At 42.5% G+C, this 18,816-nt stretch overlaps 1 protein-coding gene across 5 annotated transcripts; it reads right to left on the bottom strand.

Moving 5' to 3' along the window:
• Positions 1 to 1,193: 1,193 nt before the first annotated feature.
• rnf216 (ring finger protein 216) lies at positions 1,194 to 18,784 on the bottom strand. Of its 5 annotated transcripts, none has more exons than XM_058653540.1 (17): positions 18,503 to 18,784; positions 17,164 to 17,295; positions 16,198 to 16,325; positions 14,721 to 16,055; positions 14,463 to 14,539; positions 13,858 to 13,966; positions 13,530 to 13,691; positions 13,326 to 13,437; positions 12,459 to 12,592; positions 11,358 to 11,408; positions 11,105 to 11,242; positions 10,398 to 10,546; positions 10,118 to 10,196; positions 5,857 to 5,954; positions 3,574 to 3,796; positions 2,842 to 2,911; positions 1,194 to 2,051 (listed from the first exon to the last, which is right to left on the bottom strand). In XM_058653540.1, exons 1-17 carry the CDS (start codon positions 18,609 to 18,611, stop codon positions 1,654 to 1,656), a joined length of 3,504 nt encoding a protein of 1,167 aa, XP_058509523.1. In that variant the 5' UTR covers positions 18,612 to 18,784; the 3' UTR covers positions 1,194 to 1,653. The 5 variants fall into 5 exon arrangements, with proteins under 5 accessions (XP_058509523.1, XP_058509524.1, XP_058509527.1 ...); XM_058653541.1 differs by having other exon boundaries at positions 18,394 to 18,783; XM_058653544.1 differs by lacking the exon at positions 18,503 to 18,784 and adding an exon at positions 18,109 to 18,339.
• Between the last annotated feature and the right edge of the window lie 32 nt (positions 18,785 to 18,816).

Raw genomic sequence — 18,816 nt, 5'->3', positions numbered from 1 at the left:
GTTGATATTCACCTCAAAGTGGCTGTGAGTGAGTCTCATCAAACATCATTTAGGCCTGGCCCTTTGTTCTTCTTGAATTCAGTGAGTCATTTCCAGATTATACTCTATAATACTATAGAAGTGTAATCCATGACGTACACGCTCGTCTGGCAGAGCCTCCAGTGTTTTCATCAACAGCAGCAGAGGAGGATTTCTTCTAAAGATAAAGTGTTGACTGTGTGTTTACCTGCATATGACAAATAAACAAGTCTTCCCTTCATGGCACGAGGAGAGGGTCAGAGGTTAACTGTGCGGGGGTCAATAATCAGCATTTGACAATTAGAAACTTACAGATATTTGTTCCATTTAAAAGTTTAACGCCACATTTTTAAGCATCTGTAGAACAATTTAAGGGTTTGTCATGTGAGCCGTGTCGGCTCGAAGCACAAGACAGCGTCGGTCCAGCCACTGTTTTAGTCCAAACTGAACAATGGACAACTGTGGAATTTGGTCCAAACATTTATGGTCCCCAGAGGATGAACTCCAAATAACTCTGATAGTCCCATGACACCATGAGGTTGACATTTGTGGTTGTGAGTGAAATATCTCAACAACTGGAATGACCCAGATGTACCAAAAAAAAACACAGCGACCATTAACGGAAACCGCTGCAGGGCCTCGTGTGTCTTTGTGAAATACAGCAAATGGCAGCATTGTTGGTGTAAGAAGATGCTGAATCTAATTAAACTTGTAATGTTGGTGCTCACACAAACACAGTCTCTCTCAAATCACCCATGACTAACACCGTGAGGAGAACTGTGCTAATCTAAGGGTTTGCTGTGCTACTACTCTCATATTCATGTTGAAACAAGAGGCTAGGAGTGTGTTGACGACACAAATGTGTGTCTGAGTGCAGCAAAATGATTTGTCACACTCACAGCAGCACACTTGGCTTAACAAAGAAGTCCCCTCTACTTGTAACCTCACAAAGCTCTGTTGTCTCTGCGCTGTGATTGGTGGAGAGCACCCGCTCCGTCGTGTGATTGGTGCACTGCCCAGGGGCTCAGTTATCATGAGTCAGCCTCTTTTTCTACAAGAGACGACAGAGCAGAGGAGGGGGAGAGGCAACTGGAAAGAAAGAAATACAGACAGAAAGGTTCTTATAACAACATGACAGAAGAAAAACAACAGATCTTAACTTGCATGAGGCAGAATCTCACAAAATGAACAGAAAACTTTATTAGAAAACACAAAGAGATACAGAGAGGAATGTTAACCAAGTTTTTTAATGTACTCAAAAATATCTGTATAAACAGAAGATTCATCAGTTCAACTCTAGTATTTAAGCAGAAACGGAGGGGGAATATGATGTGGGGATTGTCAACATTATTGAAGTTTAGCAGAGTGTGTTGGTCTACAGATGTACTTTTCAATTAGTCTCTTCTGTGTGTTTTATACTATCTGAGGCCAAAAAGATTAAAGGTTAAACCTGCATGAGCTGTGAAAAAAGAACAAACAGGGAAAAGGTAGCACACGTGGAAGATGATGAAAACAACATCAGATCTCAAAAAAACACCTCTGAAATGAGAAGTATAACTGTGTGTGTGTGTGTGTGTGTATACCTATGACCTCACTTCACCAGGATGAACACACACTCGTCACAGAGAGTGTGTGTTACAAGCGTCTGTAGTAGCGGTGTGGCGGTCCATAGTGCATGGGCAGGTCCATTACATCCATGTTGTGGTGAAGAGGGTTCAAAGGAGGGTTGTGGAGGTGGTGGTGATGGTGGTGGTTGTTGTTGTTATTGTTCAGCGGGGGCAGGTGATGCAGGGGGGGCACGTAGGGAGCCGGGGGCAGCCGGGGTACGATCACCTGGTGGTACATTCTGCCTGGGGGAGGAGCCGGAGGGTAGCGACCACGCGGCGGGACAAACAGGGGAGCTTGTACCGCCTGAGGGTGGGGAGGAGCCGCTGGGTTCGGGTTGGGTGGGTTTTCGGGTGGCGGACCCACTCGCGGCCTCTTTGAATTTGTGATGGGCTCCGGGGGAGGACCGACCCTCTTCCCCGAATTATCTGACAGAAGAAGAACGAAAAGAAAGGGAATGAACCACAGGATGTTGAGGAAGACTTCCCCCTGCACACCATCACCTGCTTAACATACTTAACAAAAACTGAGACAAACCAAACACAGGAACATCCCTGAACTGAAACTGCTGCTGGTTTAGGTTATAAACAGCCAACGTGTCAGAAGAAATAAGAAAGGCTAAAAAAGACAAAGAGGAAGCAGCAGAGAGGAGGAATGTTGTTGTACTGCCAGGGACACAATTCACCTCAGTTGCCTGGCATGTTCAACTTTTGGGAAGTTGAACATGCCAGGCAACAAGTCGAGACTGTCGCTCACGACGGAATATTATGGACACATGTACAGACACACATGGAGTCTGATTTGACTGTCTAGAGCTAGACTACATCTCTGAGTGATGCTGAAAACATGTTTTTGTCAAATGTCATAAGAAAAGAATAATTATCTATTGTATGATGATAATGGGGGCGGGACTAGATAAGCTTTTGCTTCTCCCGCTTTCCCTTTCGGTTATGTGTATTGTGTGAACTACACTGATGTGTGATGAGTGATCTAAATGTCATGACCGAAATAAATAAATAAAGTTCTTCAGTAAAATCAGTTTAAAATGATGTAAGTGGGCTAAATAAATGGGAAACAAGACACTTCTAATGAAACATCTGGGAAGATCCTCAAGCAGGTCCAGATTTCTACATCTGAGGGTTTCCTACATTCATTTAAAAAAAGTTTGGTCTGACTTTTCAAAGACTGACTGAAGCTTTGAGGTGTGTCTGCACTGACCAGCAGATTTCTTATTCAGCTCCGCCTCTCCTTCCTTCTGGATCTCCTGAATGATTCTCTCGTCATCTTGCTGCAGAAACACAAACACACAGAGGGTGATGCAACACAGTAGATGCAACACCAAAAACTCGAGAAAGCACTCCGAGGGTGAGAAACTCTCTGTGTCATTACACTCAACTCTGGATCACAACCAAAACCTAATCATTTCCGTTCATAACTTCTTAGGTTAGACACAAACGACAGAGGTAATAAACTGTGGTATTAAGTGAATCAAAGGCTTGTGGAAAAACTACTTTCACCAGTACACCGGACAGGGAAAGCCTTTCATTTTCCTCCAGCCTCCATTAGACACAGTATTTTATCCATTTCTTGGCAAAGCTTTCAGAGCCAGCTTATGGCTGAGGCTGGTGCCTCTGCCGAGCGACTGGAGCAGCTCCAGCTCATTAACTTCTCAGGGGACTAATTGATGCTGTTGGTTTGCAGTGATCTAGTCCAGGTCAGAGATAAGCTGCTGCCAACTCAGATGCTCATGATCAAAGTGAGTTAGTGAGCATCTTATAAGTGTAAAAGTGTCTGTAGAAAACCATGGAACAACTTAACTAAATAAGACGACATGAACGTCTCCCGTTACTGGAACAGAATGAAAAGTAAAGATTTTAAGCAAACATTAGCCCTCTGCCTTCATGTAACCTGTTACACAAAACCAGGCACAGAACATGTCTGTATAATTACCGTGGGGTCAGTCCAGAGGGAACATTTGCGGCAGTGGCGGCAGGGAGCTCCAGGAGAGCGGGCATGCTGGCAGAAGTGGTTGTAGCCAGTGATGGGCTCTCGGCAGAGGTAGCACATGAAGCTACCGCATCGACACGACATCCGGTTGCAGCCCTCCGACTTGACCAGGCCCGTCCCACACTTGACACACTTCCTCACGCGAGCTGCTGTCATACGCTCCTCACTGCAGAGACGGACGGAGAAAGACAGAGTTACAATTTTAAAATGTGAGTGGATTGTAATGACAGGTGAGTGGCAGTGGATAAGGAATTCAACAAGGCCTGAGAACAGGAAATAAAGACAGACACAACAGTGTTAATGTTAAAACATATGTCTAAAACTGTGCTACAGTCAGATGAACTTGCCTCCTCCAGTGTGTCTTAAGGACAGAGTTTGTTGCGTATTTTAAAGCTGCAGTGTGTAACGTTTGGTGATTTTTGTTGTTATTATTCTGCCTCTCTTTGGTTTTAATGAACAGAAACAATGTAATATTATTTATACGCTGTTTCCTCGTCCAATAATGGGCAAAGGGGGTGTTTGTGTGTACACAGAGGCATCACAGAGGCATTTATCCAATTAAACTGCTCAACAACAGAGCTTTTTGAACAGTAGATATACTTCTCGTGCACTTCTTTGTGTTTTCAGTCATACTCCAACCCGTTTGCAGCCGTCTGACTTTACTAGTGCCTTAAAGTTGCTGTTGCCTCCGCCTGCCTTGGCTTAAACCAACTTCCTGTCTGCAGGCTGGGAATGTCCTTGTGTGACACAAGACCTAAATACTGCTATACTCGGAAAGAGAGCTATGTGTGGCTGATAGGCAAAGTCAGCCCGTACACTTTTTTGACAATGGTTTGATTGCAACATGTTTTTTTTTTATGGTTAAAAATGATGCGCAACAGTTAAAAACCTAGTTTTCATGGTTTCATGTCAAAGGGCAAATACTTTTTCCAAGTTACATATGTTCATCAGCTGATGCTACAGGCAACATGGGCTGCAAACTTTACAATATACTGCATTATCAAACTGAATACCTTCCCATGGCTGTTACCACCAATGACAGTCAGATACGTATGAGCTGAGAGCATAACAATGGCAGAGCCTAGTGCAGACTGAGCTGAGAGAACCTGAACGACCATAAATCATATCAAAATGGGGTTTCATGGGTTGAAAATGTTAGAGATAATACATGATTTAAGATGATACAACTTAATCCAAAATATAACTAGAAAGTTAATCAGGATACAGACCAACACACTTGTTATACACAGGTGTTCATCATTCTGGGTTTGTTGGTGATAAATAGGGTTAAACATTTGACATAAAAATCTGTTAAATCAAAGCAGCGCTGTTTAAGAATATAATGCTCTGTGTGATCTCCACATACGCAAGAGCAAAGCTGTGCATACGGTGAGGACCGGACTAATGTTGCCATAGTGATTCTTTTTTGTCTTGTCCTGTTATAATCATCAGCACAATCCTGCTCAGACTCTGATCTGTTAATGTGTCCACCAGGCCACTTCCCGTCTCCTTCAGTACCAGGAAATGAGAAGATCTGTGGACGGCTCATAACAGGAAGTGCTGCTGGTGGGCCTGCTGGGCAACAGGAAGCAGCCGGCCAATCCACTTCCTGGAGGGTTGTCCGGTAACTGAGCTGTTTACCCAGCATGCTCTCTCAGAGAGGAGTCAGGGTGGACAGTTATGAGAGGCAGGGACAAAAATATCCCTGAAGGGCCAAAATCAGGATCGGTACAAAACAGGTCAGTTTAAGTCTTGGCACTCGGCAGCCGTCTTGGCAATGGCCGGGGCAAATTCTTTCGAGTGAACAAGAGCAGGCTCCTATGCACAAGGCCGTGTATTGGTGCAACAACATAAATGCCTTGATACATTTCCAATTTGACCTTTATGAAGTAGGCGGCCAGTTTATGTGGGGGTGGGGATACCAGAATGTGTACCGTCATCTTTGGTGCTACAAATATTTCTGTTTGCCTACATCTTACAATGTTTTTACCGTTTCAATGTTTTGTCATGTTAAGTATTTTGACATGAGTGTGAAAACAGACAGATGGATGGAAGAGATCTATTTGTCGTGTTTTGATACCATAAAAGGGAAAGTTTTCAATCAGAACATGACAGCACAAATTAAGTTACATTTAACATATTTAATGTTTTCATATATAAGAGCAAATGGGTATTTATGGCTAAGTGGTAACATGTTAGTAAAGGAGTCCAGTGTGAGGTACTTACAAGAGCACCCTCATGCGGATTTCATCCCTCTCTAGCACCTGCTCACACGTCTTACCCACATGCTGCTTCCACTGGACGTGGCACTTCCTGCAGCTCTCCTTTAGAAAAAAAAGAACAGATCGATGAGAGGGGCAAAAGTGTAAAAATAAACAATGACAAAGCAAAACATTCATTTACTAAGTCTTCATACTATATGAACTGGTTGTATAATACACCAATTAATTCCAGTTTTACTCAGACTTTTACTGAAGCATCAATTTGAAAATGTATGTCTGCTCAATAATGTATGACATGGAAAAGCACACGCACAGGCACACACATCAAATATGACAACAATCTGCCACATTTCCATCCACGTCCCTGTTTTTGCTGAATCAGAGCAGCGCTGCACTCAGACAGTGCCTGCTGCTCTATATGCTGCTGGTGCTGCCGCTGCAGGGAGTTGGACTTGCACAGACAACTAGGTGTGGCTCGCTCTCTCTCTCCCTGCAAATGTGAGTGTGCGACTGCAGCGAGAGTACGATTTGCTAGCCACTGACTGCTCGGTTGCCTAGAAACAGCAACTCTGTCCTCTCCAATCTCTGCCGTCATGTCAGCGCTAAGATGTGCTGTACACACACGTGTGCATATACACACTCACACACAGCTCTGGGATGCCTCACTTTCTAACCCTTGGCTAAGTGATGTCACGATAAATATTTGAACCCCTCATGTATTATTGAAGAGCAGGCATATGACAGCTGATGCAGCAAAGAATGAGCCATATCTTCACAGCAATTCTCCAGTCTGACGCCTAACCTTGGACACAAACACACCCCGTCTCCTTTATCCGTGTTTTTGCTAACACAGGCTTGTCGCTCACACAGTGTTCGCTAAGACAGCTGCATGTGAACAAGGTCAGCCAGAGGGTGGGGGAACTGATGCAAAGGAGCAGGAGATTTCATTGGCATTTTGGAGCAGTTTGGATCACAAAAACCCAGGAGCACACAACTATGTTAGTGGAGAAACTGTGGCTCCACAGACCAGCAGATTTGAGGGAGAGGGGAACCACATCTACCACAATATAGATAAAACCTAGACTAAACAGTTTTATCATTTTTAAGATGTTTTGGACTTAAAAGTGAGTCCCTAACCAGAGACATGCATGAAACATGAGCATGAGGCACAGTAGTGTGCGAGTACAGTAGGAAAAGGTTCTCTGGTGTATGGGTTCACTTAAATGGGCGTCTTTAGGAGAAGAGAGGTGCAGAATCAGACACAAATGTCAGAAAAAGCCACATCACACACAAAGACAGATGAGGCAAACCCATGAGAAGGGGGAGGAGGGCTGGAGGCAGAGTGGTGAAAGATCGACCCCTAGTGGTATTCTACAGAAAAGGACAAGGAATGACATGAGAAAGAGTGATGCTGTGCATATGCTTGTATGCGTTACCTCTTCAAGACCTTTTCAGGCAGAGTAAGTACTAAACTGTTTAAGGTTCAGGATAATGCTTTGTTTCAGCTGTTGAAATGAATGGAAATCAATGCAGGGTCCTAAGTAGAATAGCTGCACAAGCCTGTGTGTGTAAATACAGCCAGTGGCGTCAGAGTCAACTCTTGTACAGGACGTATCATTCCTGCCACATTGTGTCTCATGTGAGTGTCAATAAATGTGACAATGGACAAAGACACTTCAGTTCATGTATAACCGACAGCAATGTGGAGTCCACATTGGGCTGAACAGTGGTTAGCTTTCCAGTTCACGACCGAGTCGGAACAAGGGCCTTTCTACATGGAGTTTGCGTGTTCTCCCCATGCGTGTGTGGGATTTCTCCAAGCACTACAACTTCATCCCCATTCAGTGGACCCATTGGATCCTGCCTTTCACCCAATATATTGTTCTTCATTCTTCAGCCGTACCTCACCTCTGCTACTCTGGTTTCTTCTCTTTTTCTACCTCTTCCTCTGTACTACAGGCTGCAGCAGTCCTTATAAGGTAGTGCAGGCTGTCGGTGGCTTCTGATGGGGTGGGGTCATGTGTGTGTGTGTGTGTGTGTGTGGGGGGGGCTTGCATTGTGTGTGTGTTTTGTGGTTAGACTTGTGGCTTTTACTGCAGTCTAATCTGAGAGTATATCACAGGGAAGGATGGAAGAGAGGAGGTGTACTGTATGTCTGACGTGACGTTGTGATAGATGATGCTTCTGTGGGGAACCTGCAGCAGATGTAATAATGCACACTAAACAACTGGAGCAGCACAACAGATGCACATACACACTGTTGCACAGATTCAGTGCAAACAAGAACGGCCTTCCCATGGCCTACATATTACATTCCTGCGATTTCATGAAGCAATCATACCCAGGCAAAAACAAGGCAGTCCAAATGTCCTCATAACCACATGTGGAATACATTAGCATCCGTTTGTGTGCAACTCCATGAGTGTGTGTGCATGTGTGTGTAGGTCAGACGGAGCGAGGGAAGAGGAGCAGGGGGAGCAAAAAGAAAGGGAGGGGAATTTGGGTCAAATTGGATTCAAACCACCTTTGAAATAGAGGAGGAAGTGTGTCCAACCACTGAGCGACCAGTACGGATGGAGAGGAAAGCATGAGCAGCCAATGAGGCAGCAGTGTGGAAGACAGCGGGTGGGCTCACAGAAGTGTGTCAGTTACATAATCATGCCCCTCCCTGATTATAGACTGAGCGGGAACTGAGGCTGACAACTATTCAGCATCTGTCCTCAACTATGTCTATGGTGATGGGAATAACACCTCCCCAAAAAAAAAACTGATCAAAAGAAAACAAAAAAACAACAACAACAAACATTAACGTTTGTCAGACCAATATGTACATTTCAAATATGTAGGTTTGCAAAAGAGGATTCACCGCAGACTATCCAGACATAACACAGACAGACATCCTGTCTCTGACACACGATAAAAAAAGGAAGCAACTTTTAGTAGCCCTCTGTTTGCAGTCGACTAACAAAGAGCACAACCACTCTTCTCTTAATATCTCATTTTAAGATGTCCTTAAGAAAAAGGCCACAAATATTGGCTTCTGGACGTTGACCTACATTTGCAGCAGTTGGTTACTGTTCAGCAGATGAATAATATTCAACTAATATTTAGAATAGAAAAACATATTTTCAGCTAGTTTTTTTTTTTAAATCTCTGGGTGTGTGTGAAGATGTAATGAAGTTCAGATGTACAATTACACTGGAACTCAGCCACTATGAACCTCTGGCTCCACCTACAGGTAAAAGGACACAACTGCAAGACACAAAATGAAGAAGCACAGTTTGCAGTAGAGTTTCTACACACGTAAGCCCAGTTTACGTGCTTTCTCATTTCAGGAATGATGTGGGAAATACATCTCTGAGGTCAATGTAGTCTGTGTTTGATCAGTAAATAAAAGTCAGCCCTACACACCGTGTTCCTGCACATTCCAAACTATTGTCAACAACTGTTTTGTTATCACAACTGGAACTTTGGTTCAGAAACCAAATCTAGTCCCTGACTGCTTTGGCTGAAACAAAGGTTCTGTGGTCAAGTTTCTCCAAATTCTCCAGGTGTTTTCAGTGCTGCCATGGCAGAAACTATTTATTTGCTGATTAATGTGCTAATTAATTAATTTAGGAATTATCAAATCAAAAACTGCCTGCGACTGCCCAGAATGAGTGATGATAGTTAGTGTAGATGTGGTGCCATACATTAAAGTGTATACAGACACAAGTTTATTACAAAGAGACTGTGTTGTGGCAGGACAGAGACACACAAAAAAAGTGACAAAGACACATCAGGAGGAAGAAAGACATCCTGTGTGTACTTTGCACGGCAAGACTGTGCAGTGCAATGTCCTGTGAAGAGCAGTTGGGCAAACCTGTGTGTGTGTGTGTGTGTGTAATTGTGTGTGAATTTCTTCAAAAATGGAGATTATGCACTGGAATCCATGTGACAGCCTTGGCAGAAACAAAGCACGGCCTCCCCCAGCATTCCTCAGACAGAGGGAGGAGGTCCAGAGATAAACAGAGGAGACAGAGGTGGCGACTTCGCAAGACTGAACCCTTTCATCACCAAAAAAACAACTCAATCTATCATCTCTGACTTATTTGAATCCCCTCTGACAGCACTGAGGGAATTTATGCTGCACACAGCTTTGTGCTTTGACTGAATAAATAACACTTCAATTAAAATCCTGGCCCAATCTCCTTTTGTGGGGTATAATTTAACCCTGACAAGCTGCCACATGTGATTACATCAGATGAAACCAGAGTTAGACTAACCTTTCGGCATCGAGGATTGGGACAGCTGAACAGAGACATGCCTTTGTCCAACAGGGCTGGGAAGTTACAAAACGGACAACTGCAAAGACCAGAGAGGAGGAAGGGTTAAACCATGAAAGTGAGAATAAATCAACTACACATAAACACACACAAAAAAGAGAGAGTGATAAGTCTGAATGATGCAGCAAAATATTTAATAAAGCTGAATCACATGTAAACAGTTCTGTAAGAAGATAAAGGCAAGCTGTCTATGCCAACACACACACACACTCACACTTACCGCACTAATTCATCAGCACAGGTGGCAGCGACCGCCTCCTCTGCCTGCCTCTCATAATATTTACACAGTATATTCTCTGGTAGGACTTTCTCCAGCTCACACACTGGATATGAGCACGGGCAGCCGCCCTCCATGCAGCTCAGCTCCGACTGCAATGACAACACACACGTTAACATTAGGGCTGAGTATTGTTGTATAAGTAAATACAAGGAAAACAAAAAAACAAGAAAAAGGTTCAACTTCTTTTGATATTTTATAAACATGTTCTGCATATTTGTACATTCCCATTGTTTATAGTATTTACCAGTGTATTTCTAATTGTACATTTGTATATTTTACATTGCTTATTAATTATATTTTATTATAGTATAGTGCTACCAACCCTGCTGCTGTAACAAATGAATTTCCCCAGTGAGATCAATGAAGTTTTCAAGGTAGTAAAACACATTTAATAAATTATTATTATTATTATTATTGTTATGACAATGTAATATTCATTCACATAAAATATTATCTGTAAAATGGGAGTTCAACATGAATGGTCCTTGTTGGAAATATGGGTAAAAATGACTGCAACCAACAGCAATAGTGGGTGAATGTTGGTTGATATAGAACTACAGAAATGTTTAGCAGGTCACACTGACCCACATATTGTGAGGGACAGTGTGCGAGCGTGTATGTGTACGTGTGTGCGCGTGCATGCTTACCTTTCCGGAGCCAAACACTGCCTCCTGAGCGTATTTCACCAGGCACTCTTTACAGAACAGGTGACCGTCTGAACATTGTGTCATCTTCTCGAAGGCAAACTCCCCGTAGCAGCAGCCACATTCAATCAGCTGGCCGTCCTGAAGACATCGTCACATTTTAATGTAGCATTATACATTCAGAATCTTTTATTCTCAAGTGAACTAGACCAAATTTAAAAAGGCATGGTTTTATCAGCTTGAGTGTGTTTCTTACCTTCTTATATTCGTCTTCATTGACCTGCAGAGCCAAGAGGAAGTCCTCATGCTGGAGAGGGAGAGAAAGAAAGAGAGCATCAGATAAAAGTCTGTCATACAATCATCTCTTCTGGCAGGAGGAATATTTGACTGAGGGATCATTCAGACAAAAACAGATGTTTATAGTTACGTGATCTAAGACTTAAAGATTCATCTGAAAACAGCCTTTTCTTTGTACGAAGAGCACTAAGACTGACATATCTCCATAACCATATTACTAAAACAGCCACATCACAAGCTTTTTTTGATCATATCATTTCTAACTTCAAATGGCAACATGACAATTGTAAAATATTAAATTGGGCTCAGTTAAGCTTTTACTTCATCATTTTTAAAATCACGTTTTTCTTTGTAGGTTGCTAACAATGAAAATAGTTCAAGTGAATCTGAAATTACTGGCAGCTCACTCCAGCCACTTTCCTCAATGAATAAACCAAAGCAAGCAGCTCTGCTTATTGATGGAAATGTTTGAAGAGGATTTTGTATTCAGAACATGGTTTCACGTGTAGAATTCTATGTATGTTGTGTACAACATGAACAATTTGCTTGCAATGTGCAGTGTGTGCAATATGCCGTATATTATTACATGACAACACATTACCCTTTTTTGCTGTATTGCACAAACCTTCCCACTGCACACACAACACACTAGTATACAGGATCACATTACAATATGTTTAGTTATTTGGCAGGGGAGCGATGTGTTTTTTCTCATTTTACCTTAGTTTAATTATCTACTTATCAACGGTGATATATGAAGCTTATATTGATTGAGTGTGATGTGTGCAGCACCACTGAGCTAATTTCCCTAAAAGAAGACTATATATGGTCTTGTGGTGTTTAGTTTTAGAATCATATATCATATACTGTGTAATTTAGTACCGCTTGTTCAAATTTATATTTTATTTGTTTGTTGTGTCAAACTATCATTCAAGCATGAGTCCACCAGGTCAAGCACCTGGCAAAGTTTGCTGTACAGGTAAAACTATAATAATTAATATCAAAAGCATTATTCTAATGGAAAGAAAGCATGTCATGCATGTGTGAGGGTTTAATGTACCTCTGCCCATTCCTTAGCTTTCTGCTGATAGAACGTCAGCTCCTTCTGCACAGAAGCTTCTAGATTGCTGTATGTTCTGCAGTAGCGACGGTCATTCTCCAGGAAATACATCCTCTTTTCAAACTTCACTGACCCTGTGGACGGAGAGGGGGAGGAGTGAGTTAAGAGCTGGGTTACATCCAGTCACAGACAAACTGTGACTGCTTCTACAAAAATGACTCTGACACCACTTTATGCATTTTCTTGCTTTTACTGAATGAATCACAAACAATACAGAGGTTAATAAGTAGGGAAACCACTTTTTTGTGTTTTTTTTGGGTCCAATACCGATATCACAAACTGGAGTATCTACCAATACCGACATTATTTCGATACAGTCATTTTAGACTATTTGTGACCTATGAAGCTGGATATTTCTTCTGGGTCATTTCAAAGACACAGTTCTCCAACTGTGGAACAAATAATGGTCTCCCAAAAAGCCTAAACATCACTCAGATAAAATGCTTTTACTGATTTTTATTTACATTTTTACAGTCTGTGCATAGTAAAGGATGCAATATATATAGGATTTGTATCAGATTTTACATATTATCTATCTGATCCAGTTATTTTGACCAGCATCAGACCAATACTGATCACCATCCCCATTAATCACGAAAAATAGTTTAATAACAACGTGGTATACTTTTTATTTTTCCTTTTAATTATACTTCAACTGAACATCTTTAATCTCATAAACATTAGCTGTAGCTATGTACTAAAGATACACAAAGAGGAGTTCAGTCGAAGAACCCCTGTAATGTAAAAGTACATTCATATATGTGTGAATATACTTTTAACTACCAACTTTTAATGTACATTGCTCACCATGTTCAAAATGGAAGTCAATGTAGCAGCGCTCAGATGACCCTCTGCTTCGTCGTCTCCTTCCTGAGGGGTCGCCCGAATCATGCAACTTCTTCAAAGCTTCACATAAGGCCTGGCAGCGCCGGAGATAAAGACAGCGACAGTGTTAAAGAGGCAGTTGAATAAGAAGGCAAGAAAGCAGCACTACGAGACCACAGGTCTTACCTTGCGTGTGATTGCATAGTGTCCCTTCAGAGCATTGAGGGCCCATTTGATGTCCTGACAGCTGAGCATCCTGAAATCTGCCATGAGCAAGTCAGCGGCTTGCATCACAGCCTCGGGTCCCACCGTACCCAGCTTGGCATAGTCAAACAGGTCTTCAGTAACCTGAAAAGACGGAGACCAAAAACACATACGCACCATGAGGATGCTGTAATAGCAATTGTGATATCATGCTTCTGCCTTAATTGTTTTGTAATTGTCATGTGGTCAAGGATGTAAGACGTTGAGTTGTGCTGAACAATACTGTTGTGGATCTAACAGACAAAGTCACCTCTGTCTGGGTGTCTCCTGACTCCAGCAGGATGCTGGTTGGAGCTGCAGTGGCTGCTGCAGTCTCCCTTCTTGGATATTCAGGGTTTTCCAACAGCAGGTTACAGATACTGGAGACACAGCAGAGAGGAGAAACAGGTCAACAGGTAGGTCAAACGTAGGTCAATAAAGTTGTGATAAATGCCCACAACAGATACCCAGAGCACAAGCCGACATATTTAACTGAGCAAAGGCCAAAAATGCAAACCACTCACAGGAAAATCTAAAACGCACATTACCACTACTGAGTTCTACTGAAACAACGCAAACTTAAAAAGCAAAAAAAATGCAATGACATTTTATCCATGAGAAGAACTGAACCACACTGAAATATCAGTCACATCAAATCTAACAAATGTAAAGACCTGTATTAATGTAAAACCCCAGTGGATTGAACAGTACATTTGACCAGTGAATAGTATTTGTGTTGCCATATAACGGCAATGATCTTCACTTCACAAAACCTTGATAACTTAACATGTACTGGTTTAATATCCAGAGCAGTGTTAATCACTAATCAAAGCTCCGTTTGAAAAACTGGAGATTATAGGAACAGGTGCGTCTTACACATTCACGTCTTTCACATTATTCTTTTGGATCAGTTCTGCTACATAGGCTTCCTGGACATCTGGCAATAGATCCAGCTGTGGACAAATCACAAAGAGAGGAAGAAAGTTAGAGATGGTTACGACAACAAAGGTGAGAATGACAATCATATTATCATATTGCAGTTATTTAAATAGAAATTAACCAACTTATGTGAGGCTTTCTGTTGGGCTGTAATGCATGTGTGAGTCCAGTACGTGCTGTGTATATAGTACTTACAACGACAGTGATGAGGCCTCTGATGTGGGGATCCTGCTGAGGGACTTCTCGTGGTGCAGAGGGACCAGGCCTTGCATCCTCTATTTGGGGAATGTCCTCTGGTGCACGAGGGACTGCAACCACACCAGGGAGTGGATTGACCCTTTCTGGATTTGGTGCCGTAACTAGACGAGCCTCTCCTCCATTGTGACGAACTGAAGCTGCGGGAGCTGGAGGAACAGCAGGGTTAGTGTTCACATGAGGAACCCTGATGTTGATTCTGTGTACAACACCAGAGACACCAGGTTGTGGTGGAGCCTCCCCAGGTGCCTGGCTCCCCAGAATGATCCGGTGACCAGCCTCTGGAGGTCCTAGTCTCTGTGGGGCTGCAGCTATTAGCACTGTGGGGGGAATCACCGATATCACCTGAGGGGGTTGTGTTACCCGGACTGGAGGCTGGGCAGGTGCCTGGGCCAGAGGTTTTGGCTCAATCTGAATGAGATTGCCCTGCATGCGATTGAGTGAAACAGACTGCACCAGGTTCTGGGTCCTGAGCTGCAGCTGGGGCTGGGTTATTAGAGTTCTCGGCTGTTGGGGAAAAACAACTAGCTTCACCTCTTTCACCTGAATGAGGTGGGGCTGTAGGGTTGTAGTCCCACTGGACTGGAGTTGTGTTGATGTACCAGGCTCAGGCTGCATCCGCGTGTGAGACTGTGACTGTGCAGATGAAGTGCTAGCCTGAGGATTTCCTTGCGAAAGAGTGCTTGTACTTGCCAGTTTTTCTGTCTTTATGGAGGACGTTAATGCACTTACTGCAACCGCACAAGAGGTACTGGCTGAGGTACTGGCAGAGGTACTTGCCTGCATCTCTTCCGGTACATTGGCTGAAGAGTCAGCTCTTGGCTGTGCGAGTCCAGATGTGCTAGGCTGAGGTTGATTAAGTATTCGTATAGGTGCTCTGGATGAGATCTCAACAGCCTTGGCAATTGTGGAGGTAGATGGGTTCTGGACAGAAGAAACTGCATGGGGCTCCATACTTGTATGTGTTGACGTACCGTCCTTTTGCTGTGATTTTGTGTTAAGCTTTGATTGAGTCAGTGTGAAAGAAGAGGAACCCGGTTGTGGTTTTGTGTCTCCAGAAGTGCCAGACGGCACTGTTATTTGTGTTTGTATGGCTGGTCGAACTACAGCACAGCTGGTACTGGCATCTCTGGAGGTCGAGGGAGCAGAGCTGGGACCTCCTATGGAAACCGCAGGAGGTGCATTAGTATGACCCACAACTTGAATCAAGTTGGGAGATATCCCACTCCATTTGGCTGCTGGACGAATCACATGTCTTCGTGAGGGAGTTAGTGGCTGCAGGAAAACACAGGAGGCAAAAGTGACAGATGAATGAACACAGATGCAGCCCATATTACTGACAGTAAATTCTGACAATACTTTCACACATGTCTAATCTAAATAAGGAGTGCCTACAAGAACACTGCTCATTATTTACCTCCAGTATGCTGATGTCATCATCGGCATCATCTGGGACTAAAACAGGACTACCAGGTACCAGAGTCACAGGCTCCTCATCTGAGTCATCTGAAATGGTGATGAGCTCCCTCTTATGGGCACGGGAGCCTCCAAAGACATATGCAAGTAAACGTCAGCATTTTCATTGGACTACATGAGGACAGATAAAATCTAAGTATTTTAAGAATGTGATGTTTGTTGGACTTGTTTGACAATGTCAGTGAGCTCTTAATATTAAGTTAATATTAAATATGAACCTTAATTGTACATATCACTACAGAACAATAAATGCTATGCTGGTTTACTTAGCTCAAGGTGGATTATATTAGATTATTAGATGAATTAATCCATTGGCACAAACCAGCAAAGAGAAACCAAACAAAGTAGAAAATGTGCAAGATTGTGTAATTAAAACACCCACATAGTGCTGATCTGAACGAGCACTCCTATTTTTACAACACTTTTCAAATTGCTATATTAACAAAAATTATGCATCTTCTATTAAACAGGATTATCATTTTGAACCTAGTATATATGTATGTATATATATATATATACATACATATATATATATATATACACATATATATATATATATATATATACATACATATGCACATATATACATATATATGCTCAAATCAATTTGCCATGAACAAGTTGCACATTTACACAGAAATTTGAAATTCTGCAAGAGAAATAACCTTTTTTTTTTTTTTTTTTTTTTTTAATAAATCCATGTACTAGTTTTCAAATGTGATTTCCTTCCCATTCAATGATGCCTGGCATGCAACAAAATTTTAAATGATGTTGTGCCCAAGTCAGATACTGTCCTTATCTGAATAATCAGAGGCGTCATCATGTCTGGTTTGATGCAAGATTAAAAGATGATTCAGTCTTACACTGATAGCATGTGTGTCAGTGAGGATATGAAGATGTGTCTCACCTTGGCTGCGGTGGACGTTGAAACTTGCCAGGTGAATCACATCATCATCGCTGCCTCCATCTGCCATTGTGAAATTACACTTACCAGCTCCCCAAAACCGCCCAGACACAGTCACTGCTCCATCAGTACCATCTACATCACAAACACAAATGTGTTAATCTCTTCAAGGTGGTCAAGTAAAGCTGTTAGTATGATTTAGGATGTGCATGTAGGTGTGGGTATGTGTGTGCATGCGTATGCGTCTTTGTATTAGTCACCTCTTTAGGAACTTTTCTGGCATAAACACTGACCTTGGCAGGACCAGTCTTCCTCATGGAGACCAAGTGTGGTCCTAATGAGGCAGAACCTACTTTCTGAGGATTTGAATTGTGGCTAGGTTAGGCTTAGGCATTAACTGATTATGGTTAAGGTTAGGGATAATGATTTGTGTAGGCTGTCTAAATGAATGGAAGTCGATGTGGTGTCCTATGGTACAGATAATATCTAAAGAAACGGCCAGTGCATGTAAATATATAAACTTAGATCTGAAAGATAAACAACACACAGACGCAATGTGATTTTTTAGCCTCACACAATATAGCCCAAAGAAGAAACCGAAAGATGTGGATAAGATCAGTAGGACAGAGGGGACATGCTGCGTGTGTTCGACGCACTCTTAAAATGCAACGCTCTTAGAATCAATGATTGAAGTCCCTACAGTCACTGGGAAAGAGCTTAGCTTGCTAAAGTTGATTAGTATTTCGTTGGCCAACCCAATCCTACATACATTATTGATATCGTTCTCTTTACTAGCTTTTCTTCCTGTTTACCGCCTAACCCAGCCCCAGTTGTCCTGGATCAACTTAAAGTAGGAGTTAAATCAAAACAAATCTGTCATTTCCTACCGTCGGACGCTAGCAGTCCGAGAGGCTGGTAATGTTGTGTAGCTATGTGGATATGTCTCACATTTGTTGTCTTCTCTGTAGCGTGAACGCTGGAATATTAGCTCGAAGTTTAAGGCACCGTGCAGTGAAATAAAACATGTCAGAGCACCAAGTGGCCATTTCCGCTTACACTCTGAACAAACCACTGCTCCAAGCTAAGCTACAATTAATTAGCTTGGCTGGCTAGCTAGCCAGCAGAGAAACTAGTTAGCTCAGTTCAATCAGGATATGTGTCCTCAACGCTGCATCCAACGAAACACGTCTAATGACTGTGCCTGAAAAATAGACAAGCAGGAATGTACAATACCGAAGCTTCGCGCTGATTAACCACTCCGAAAAGCCTTCTTGGTGGGCAGACAATCCGTGAATATCGAAACAAACTGCCAAAACAAGAGCAGCGACGACGTAATACGTACAATGCTTTTCGCTGCGTCCGCTGGTGGCATTCTGGGAAGTGTAGTCTGAAAGGGAAATGAATTGGTTTTCTAATTCCAAACATCGAAAAGGGTTAGGGTTATTGATCATTCATCTTAGATAAACAAGTTATGTAAGGAGGCAATTCCTCCAAAGGGTTTCTGGTTGCTTTCATATGTCTCAGTCGAGCTTCCACACAGGCAAAGAGAGGCTTTGACACCAAAGACCATGATCAATGTTCATGAGTTCTGCATTCAGTTCTTTTTTGATCTCATCCAGTTGCTGAGTGCAGTGTTGTTTGCTGCAGTTCCAGTAA

This window comes from Solea solea, chromosome 16, assembly GCF_958295425.1.
Source record: "Solea solea chromosome 16, fSolSol10.1, whole genome shotgun sequence".
In the NCBI taxonomy this organism is placed as follows: Eukaryota; Metazoa; Chordata; class Actinopteri; order Pleuronectiformes; family Soleidae; genus Solea; species Solea solea.
This window is presented reverse-complemented; position numbering and strand designations above follow the sequence as displayed.